The sequence below is a fragment of the Peromyscus californicus genome, unplaced genomic scaffold (assembly GCF_007827085.1).
Source record: "Peromyscus californicus insignis strain IS unplaced genomic scaffold, ASM782708v3 Scaffold_2__1_contigs__length_46816999, whole genome shotgun sequence".
In the NCBI taxonomy this organism is placed as follows: domain Eukaryota; kingdom Metazoa; phylum Chordata; class Mammalia; order Rodentia; family Cricetidae; genus Peromyscus; species Peromyscus californicus.
In genome coordinates, this window is record NW_026294540.1 from 28,425,356 (window position 1) to 28,434,855 (window position 9,500).

The 9,500-nt window shown below is 47.9% G+C and overlaps 1 protein-coding gene across 1 annotated transcript; it reads right to left on the bottom strand.

Moving 5' to 3' along the window:
* Positions 1–889: 889 nt before the first annotated feature.
* Positions 890–9,038, bottom strand: LOC128120790 (paired immunoglobulin-like type 2 receptor beta). The gene is made up of 6 exons (XM_052754998.1): positions 8,951–9,038; positions 8,250–8,636; positions 5,931–6,120; positions 5,859–5,877; positions 4,570–4,626; positions 890–1,006 (listed from the first exon to the last, which is right to left on the bottom strand). Exons 1-6 carry the CDS (start codon positions 9,036–9,038, stop codon positions 890–892), a joined length of 858 nt encoding a protein of 285 aa, XP_052610958.1.
* Between the last annotated feature and the right edge of the window lie 462 nt (positions 9,039–9,500).

Here is a 9,500-nt window from a genome sequence, read left to right on the forward strand (position 1 = left end):
CACAGCAGCAATGTGTCACTCATGACATGTTGCCTGGGACGTCTCTGACAGTGGACACACTGCTCCGTGACTAGGGTGGAGATGTGAGGGTTGGGGGCAAAGGCTGTGGTGACCTCAGGTATGGTTCTGTAGGAGGGTCATCCTACCTTTCTTCATGACATGATTCCATGAGTTCTGTGGAGGACAAGATTGTAGCAGAGGAAGTGGCATCATTCTCCCTGAGTGACGTGCAGAGGCGACTTCCCATTTCCTTAGATTCCTGCACTGATTGCCTTCTCCATGCTTCCCTCAGGTGACTATGCAGTCGCCTCTGTCACATCTGCTGTCTCTGCCTTCCTCACAGTCCCCACAGTTCCCATGGTCCTCTCATTTCTTGACCTGAGCCAGGCTCAAACACTTATGGCCTCACTCCCAGCAGCACATGGACTCATTTCTATATCCATCCATCCTGTTTTTGGAGATGCAGAGACACAGAACCTTTGGGATGAGTTGGGCCCAGTCAGGAGAGGGTATTGGGGCCTATTGAATCTGTCAGAAGGGCCCCCCTAACCTTTATTGAATGTGGTCTCATGTAACCCAACAAATAGCCAAGATAACCAAAACTCCAAAGAGTCAGCCAGGTCATGGAGGCAGGTCATCTGTTACTTCACTTTGGTTGCAGATACTTGAAGATGTCACCAGTATTTTCTTCAGACTCAAACAAATTTTGTGACTATTAATAGTTTCATTTAAGCAGCATATATGTTGAAGAGGAAAATGATAGTTTCTCTGTTTCTGTGACCTCAAATTCAGTGACCCGGGAGTTTCTGCCATTGGCCTTGGCTATCTGCAGAAGCTGGGAAAGTTCCTACCAGAGGAGTAGGAGACTGAGCTGGTCACCCATCCCCACTCACTGGGCCTTTAGGACACTATAGAGTCTCTTCTTGGGGCTCCCCTGGGCAGGGGTACAGAAAGTGCTCATGCTGAGGTTGGCAGCACATGAGGAGATGAAGATGATGATGTCATCCTGGGGGAGAAAGAAGAGGTGAGATGGGGGCGGGGCAACTGTGCTAATGTAAAGTCTTAGGTGCAGCCTGAGTGTCCTATCTACACCACCAGCTGCCATCCTTCCAACCTCTCTAACATCTCCTCCACTCTCCTCAGGACCCAGTCTGGGTGAGCTAGTCTGGGGCTCCATCTGGGGTGTGTATCTTGTCCCTGGGGAAATGAAATCAAGGAGTGACAGGAAGGGTGGAGAGTTGGATAGTTTTCATCATTGAGATTATCTGCTGTGTCAGGGCCCACAGGGCCTTCACTGTGCGTTATTTGAGGAAAGTTTCTGGAACTGGATGGTTCTGACAGAAATAGGAAGGGTTGAGCCTGTTCTCCTCCACCTCTGTCATGGGAAAACACAGCTGGGTATAAAATCAGAGTCTGAATGCTGAGGACACCATCAGGAACTGGAGTCTGAAGAGTCACAGAGTCAGGCCTGGGAGGCCATGTGTACTCAGGATGAGGACTGGGTAAACATGTGGTGGCAGATCAGCTGTGAAAGGTGCCTTGTGTGATTGTGTGTGTCTGCGTGCAGGTGCCTGTGTGTGCAAGTGAGTGTGTGCTCATGTATATGGAGGCCAGAGGACAACATCCAGCATTACTACTCAAGTCACTATCCATCTCAGGTTTTTTGTTTGTTTATTTAATTGTTTGTTTTAGGTTTTTGTTGTTTAATTTGGTTTTTGTTTCTTTTTTTAGATTTGGGGGGTTTGGTTTTTTGTTTGTTTATTTTTTTTGGTTTGTTTGTTTGTCTTTTGAGACAAGGTCTATGTAGCCATTGCTGGCCTGGAACAGGACATATAGACCAGTCTAGCCTCAAACTCACAGAGATCCACTTGCCTGTGACTCTGTCTCTCAAAGTTAGAATTAAAGGCATACAACACCATGCCTAGCCCAACATGCTTTAAATTTTTAAAATTATTTTTTTATTCTGTGGGGGCAGGACACACACATGCTACATCCTGTGCAGCAGCCGGTTCTCACACTGCTGTCTGACACACCCATGGTCATGTGTGTGCAGAAGACCCAGGTGTGCACACCACAGCCCCAGCTGCTCTTCCACAGAAAGTGCTCCTTCCCTGGGAAAGCATCATGGCTGCAGAGCCCAGTCACTACTGTTGGGGGAAATGGGGTTGGCACTGCAGGAGACTGATTACAGCATCCTGGACATAAAAAATATCCACAGCGGGGTTCCTATGGTGATTCAACTAAGGACTTGAAACTCCAACTGAGTCCATGACTTTGGAGTAAGGATCCAGCAGTTGGCAGCCAGTGAGGCTGAGCACAAGGGGCAGTTGAGATCCTAATGGACCAACAGAGCCTGTTGAATAAAAATGCTGGGGTCCAACACCTGACATATGGCAGCCTCGTCAGGCCCAGCCTTTCTTGCAGAGAGTTAGCAATCCAGTGACCTTTTACCCACAGACCTCAGACTGTAAGGCAAGGACAGAAGAAGCCTGGAGGTGAGTAGTCATGACCAGGAGGATCTTCTCTCAGACCTGACTGAGCATAAAGACAAGGTTCATCTGGTAGAGTGCTTACCTGCTTGGCACGTACAGAACACTGGGTTCTATCTCCAGCAGGAGACAAAGGGACACAAAGGGACAAAATTGAGACAGTGTTTCATGTGCCTAGGCTAACCTCACACTCAATAGTTACTAATGACAGCCTCCAGTTCATGGTCTTGCTATCTCTACTGTCAATCATTGGATTACAGGCATATTCCACCATTCCTGGCTTCCTCTAGTACTTCTTTTAATTGACTGGCTCAGGCCAGGGAACACAAATCCCCAACACTGGTAGCCATGCTAGAAGCCATGTCTGCTCCCCATTCCAACAGTAATGTTCCTTTACCCTGAGGGGATTTGACCTAAACTTTGTAGAGAATGTTGGTGCTGTGAAGTCTTTGCTGTGGGCTCCTTTGCTGTTTCTCCCTTTTGAACAATGGAAACTGACATGGCAAGTCACATGACCACTGGAGTATCATTCATGAGGTGCATCTCTCTCACCAGCTACCTGGAAGGAGGAGATGATGAACGGATACTCCCTTAGATGACTGGCCAGACCATCATCCTGCAGCCTGCTCGTGTGAACACCCCAGGGATGCTCAGAGGAGACACCACCCCAGCTGTCAAGATCACTGTGACCATGGCTGCTGCTGAGTTCAGCCTCAGGAGGCTTGGATCCAGTTACGCCACTGCAGACATTTCACAGCTGTCCTAGGAGACTTCACTTCAGCCAGGAGAAGCCTGGGTCACTTCTCAATGACCCCTCCTGTCTTCAACTAGTCTCGTGGTGTTGGGAGCAGTTTCTTCACAGACTCAGCAAAGGTTCAAGTCTATACACAGTGCAACATTTGTTAAAAAGTGTTATTAACTCCATGGACAGACAGGAACAGAATAGATGTGCTCTCAGGACCAGAGAAAGACTAGATGATCTGAAAAGAGGAAATCAGAGCCCACACGGCAAAAGCTTGGCTTTTCTTCTTGTACCTGTCCAAGGACGGATGTTTTACAGCACGAACCTGCAGTCATGTTCTCGGATTCCCAGTCAGGAGGTAGGGAATCCAGTGAGATGCAGGATGTGTGGTCATCAATCCCTACTTTGATGTAAACTGACCTCCCTGGTGAGAGATCCTGGTCCCTGGAGGTCTAGTATCTGGGGACTGACAGACAATGTTTGTCTCTGAGAAGGAGAGGACAATTTTCCAGAGTCAGTTTCATCCTTGCACCGTTTGGGTTCCCAGATTGAACGCAGGTGACTGGGCTAGGCTGCAAACACCTTTTCCCACCGAGCTATCTAGCTGTTCCTACTTTTCTTCTGTCCATTAATATGTAATTGGGAAATACTTGTTTTAAAATAAATTTGGAAAATGTTATGACCATCATTTATCCCCTTTAGGAATCCACATTATTTTTTCTGACATGGTCTCTCATTGTTTTAGAACTCAGCAATTAGACTAGATTAGCTGGACAGACAGCTCCATGACTCTAGCTGTCTCTTGCTTTTCCAGGGATGAGATTACAAATGCCCATCACCTCCCTGGCTTATAATGTGGGTGCTCCCAATCAAACTCAGGTCCTCCAGCCTGTGTGCAAGGCTTTTCTGACAGAATTATCTCTCCAGCTCGCTTGCATGCCTCTCATAAAAAAAATTCCCCAAACAGCCTGTCTTAATCAATGTTCCATTGCTGTGAGTAGACACCACCACCTCGGCAAGTCTTATAAAGAAAACATTTAATTGGGGTTGGCTTACAGTGTCAAAGGTTTAGTTGATTATCATTATGGTTGGAAGGTTGGGGGTATACATGGTGCTGGGCAGGTAGCTGAGCATTCATCATCCAGATAGGCTGGCAGCAGGAAGAGAGAGGGGGACATTGTTCCTGGCTAGAGCATTTGAAATGAGAAAGCCCACCCCAAGTGACCCACTTCCTCCAACAAGCACACACATCCTAACTTTCACAGCATGATGACAAAACATACAAATCCTTGAGTCTATGAAGGCCATTTTTTTTCAAACCACCACACAGCCCCTCACCTGCTCCTTGGGATGACAGGCTTTCCCCTGGCTGGGGTTCATCTTTAGTCTGCTGGCCTGTAGGAGAAGAAACAGTGTCAGTGTGGCAGTCATGCTGATCCTCCATCTGCCTCTCAGCTCTTCTCTGTGTTCAGACAACGTTAGGAGCCCAGGGCAGCAAACAGCTCTGTAGCAGCCATTCAGGGACAGCTCTGAGAGTCACCAGGTCCTGAGGACAGTCCTCAGCTGTCCTTCTGCACAGCACAGCCAATCAGAGGACAGCTCTCCTTTGTCCCTTGTCCATGTCCTTCTCCCTCTGCTTCCTTCCCCTGCCTTGACCCCATGTCTCCTCCCTGCTTTCCCTGCTCTGCACTCACCAAGCCTCCCTTTTGTCTCCCTGGAAACTGGCTCTCTAGCTTTCCCTGTGAGTGCAGGCTGCTGCCACCCTGCAGATTCAGTCTCAGGGGTCGAATCCCAGTCAGACTTCTGCTACCTCTCAGGCTGCTGCTCTCCAGCTCTCAGATGCTCCTCTTACCTATTGGAGGGTTGAGCTCTTCTGAAGACCAGGGGCCACATCTTCAAACATTAGTTCTGCTCTCTCTATTACATTCCACTCTCTGCTCATCTCTGTTCCTATCCTGCAGTCTTCTAGTCACCATGGCTTTAAATCTGCTCTGAACACAGTCCACACTTGGCTCTTGTTTTGTGTGAGCACAAGGTCTCAACGAGCTCAGGTTAACCTGCAACTTTCTCTGTATCTGCAGATGGCCTTCAACTCTGGATCCTCTTGTCTCTATTTCCCAAATGCTGAGTTTAGAGATGTTCCCAGCTTGTCCCCATATTTGTTTCTCAGAATCCTTAAGAAAGCTGGAAGACAAGTAATTTGTCTTTACATAAATGCAATAGGAATTGAATAGGGATTGCATTGATTTCTATATTCTTTTTCAGTGTAAGGACTTAGAGTATACATTTTCCATTATGCAAATATCCTTACTTTTTTTAGTACTTCCTTAAATTTTTTAAAAATTTGTTTTTGGACTGTATGTATATATATGTATATATATATATGTATATGTTTGTATAATTGCATACATGCACACACATGCGGATGGCAGAGAACCACCTTGGTCATTGACCTGCATGGTCTGAGACATCCCCATATTCACTTGATATCCTTAGGAGCAGGCTCTGTGTTCATCTACACCTGATCCAGCTGGTCTCTAAAGAAAGTAGGAGACAATTCAGTCCCTGTTTAATTAAGTCACATTCCTGTTCTTCTGTTCTCTTTACTTTTCCCTGCACATCTTTACCTTTCTCCATGTCCCACAGCTGAGAAAACTCAGAGGGTAAGCTCAGGTGAGGGCCTGTCCAGGACCATTTACCTTTGCTTCCACCAGAGGAAGACCATCAACACATAGACAGGGGTTATGAGCACAGCCGTGGCCACCACCACCCCGACCGTGGCTCCCAGGTTCACAAGTGAAGGATTTCTCTGGTCCTCTGTGTCCTCCAGGCCAGCTGTGGTGACTGTAGAGGTGACGATGGAGGGGCTCTGCATGGTGGTGCTGATGGCTGGGGAGAGATGAGAAGTGAGCAGATCCCCCTGCATGAGGGAGGGATGGGGTGAGTGTCACACCTTGTCTCCTCTGTGGGATGTGGGATAGGGAACAGCTGTTAGAATTTCACAGAGAGGGAATACATGCTGAAGGCTGAGACTCCAGGAGAGCAAGTTCGAATGCACACTTTCCACCTGTCCTGGAGGTGGGTCCTCAGATGGTCATCTGGTCACAGATAATTATGCCATAGAAATACAGTTGTTTTTTTCACAGATGTAGGTAACATGCAGACATGTCTCAGTCCACAGAGCGTTGGCTGGTTGTTGCCTTAGAACCCGAGTTCCATCCCTAGTAGTCATGTAGAGAGCTGGATGAACTTGTCATGGCCTTTAATCTTAGCCCTAGGGGCAGAGGCAGGAGATCTTTGTGAGTTCAAAGCCAGACTCATCTATGTGCAGAGTTTCACACCAAAGAGGGCTAGTGAGCTGTAATCCCAGCACTTGAAACTAGTGAGAGACCCTGTCTCAAAATAAGGGAAGGACACCTGAAGTTGTCCTCTGGCCTACATATGCACGTGAAGAAATATGAACATTAACACACACACACACACACACACACACACACACACACACACACACACACCTGGAGTAACAGACTTACATGTTCACACACAGAGAATACATAAAAATATATAACAGAAAATACATAATTTTAGCCAGAAGTGTACAGTTCAATGCAGGACAGAGTACATCATTTGCTCTACAAACATCACTGTTATTAATTCCCATAAGTTACCTATTTTGAAACACTAGACCAACAGTTCCTAACCTGTTGTTCGCTGTCCCCATAGTGGTGAATATAAGACATCTTGCATATCAGATATTTACAGTATGATTCATAACAATATCAAAATCACATTTATGAAAGAGGAATGAAAATAATTTTATGGTGAAGGGTGGTCATTACAACATGAGGAACTGTATTAAAAAGTCTCTGCATTAGGAAGGTTGAGAATCACTACTCTAGACCAGAGAAACCTCTTCTTTCTCTCCCTTCCTGGAGCCCTGGCAGCTGCCGGTTGACGTTAAATCAGGTCAACAGGGTGGTCATAGAGACTGTGCAGAGAACTGTGCTGTGGGCGTCCTCTCACAGGGTGGCTTTAATCCAGTCAAGAGCCACTGCTGGATGTGGTGGCAGCTGACTCTAATCTCAGCACTTGGGAGGCAGAAGCAGGTAGATTTTTGTGAGTTCCAGAATAACCAGGACTAAATGGTGAGGCCCTGTATTATAAAAACTAAAATACTAAAATATAAAAAAAAGCCACAGAGCAAGACTGTGATCAACAACTAAGCACAGAGTCTCCCAGCAGCTGCAGGGCCATGTGAAGAGCACAGGTATAACAGTCACAGAGTGACGAGGCTAGACCTCAGTGTTCCCTGTGCATGGGACTGCAGTTACTTCTGCTGCAGAGGAGAGGCAGGGATCAGAAGACAGAGCAGCCACATCATGAAAATGGGGACATTATTTCCCAAGAGCCTTGGAGCTTGTGTGGGAGAGGTGAGGGTAAGAGGGTAAGGAAGGAGAGGGGGGGTTGTGAAAGTGGAGGAGACAGGGAGTTGGGTAGAAAGTGTGCTGAGGAGCTAGGAGGGAAAATGGGGGGCTGTGGGGACAGGTGGCAGTTTACACGTGGACCAGAGGACTCCAAGAACATCCAATGGGCACTTGCTGTTTGTTCTGGGCTTAGTTTGGAGCTGTGTGGAGATGCTCCATACAGGGACTCAGGGGAGCCCTGCCACAGGACCAAGTGAGTCAGTTACATCCTGGAGAAGTCACTCAGTTGAGGTCCTGGAGAAGTGGCCTGACCTGCAGTGTTAGTTTGGGACAGGTACGGGGTAAATTGACTGGGGGGGGGGGCAGGCTGAATCCTAGAGAGGGCATAGGGTTCCATCTTAGAAGAAAATGACAGACAAGGTCAGAGGAGGCAGGAAAGACTTGTCACAACAACAAGGGAAAGATCTGTTGGCAGAGGCATGGACAGAGCCAAGGGAAAGGAATCTAAAAGAAAGCTCAGAGTCATGGAGCCTGAGGGGACATCTAAGGGACAAGGAAGCCAGAAGCATCAAAGTCAGAGCCAGGGTGGCTCACCATGTGTGACGGTCAGCTGGGTCCCTTCAATTGACTGCAAAGCCTTCATGCCTTCTGTTGTGTTCAGTTGAACTTGGCAGAAGTACTTTGTCTGGTCCTTCTCCTTCAAGTTCAGGATTCTCAGGACTCCAGATGTCTGAGGCTGTGTCCAGTTCAGGATGAGCCGGTTCTTGAAATGCTCATGTGTGTAACCTGAGGAGGAGTTGTAGATAAATTCACCAAGGAGGTGTTGCCATTTCCAGAGAATCCTCATCTGTGGATTCTGTGCCATCTCCCAGGGGAAGGAGAAGGAGAAGGGGATCTCGATGGAGCCGCCTTGGACACCAGAGAGGTTTGCTGATTGGTTGACTCCAAAGGTACTTTTTTTCTTGGATCCTGGTGAGTGACCTGGGAAGGATGGGAGAATCTGAAGTCTCTGCAGAGAATGGAAAGGATGACTCAGAGCTTCCTGACCCTTGACCCACAGGCAGGTGTGGGCCACAAGGCAGGACTGTCCTTATGTCCCACTGTCCCATATGGGACAGGACAGACAAGGAAGGGTTGGACTGGACACACTCTGAGGATGAGCTCTCTCTCAGGACAGTCTATCTCTCTGGCTCCTCTAGCAGACACCTGTCCACATGACAGCCTGCTCTTCCCAGCCCCACTGGCCCCTCCTGTGGTTAAGGCAGACTCCCTGCTAACAAGGTCCCCAAACTCACCAGCTTGCAGACATGCAGCTGACAGCAGCAGAAGCAGGATCCAAGTCATGGCCTGATTCCCTCCAAGAAGTGAGACCAGAAGAGCCATGGGGAAGGATAGGAGCCCTGTGCAGGGACACTGGGGTGCTCAGGAGTCAGGAAGAATCGGGGTAAAGGGGCACACAACCCCTGAGTCTTCTCATGTGGAGGACAGATGGAGGAGGACCTCCCCATCTCCACCTCCTTGTGACCAGCAACTTCCTTCATGATTCTGCCTTCTTCCTTCCCACATTGCAGAACATCCTTCCTTGTGGTCACTGACAGGATAGCCATGCCCTTGAGCCCAGATCCCATTTTTGCCAGGAAGATATGCAATTGACTGTAGATGAAATTCTAAACAGTCTTATTAAAAGAAACACAGAGCCAAATACAGAGTTAAAGCCTAAGCGATCAGAGCAAGAGCCACGACTCCCTTTAGCTTACCAATAGCTGTCATCCTTCCCCTGAGAGAGAGACCTTCTTCCTGTGTGTGTTGTCTTTTACTGCTTTCTCGTTCTGCCTTCTCATTGGA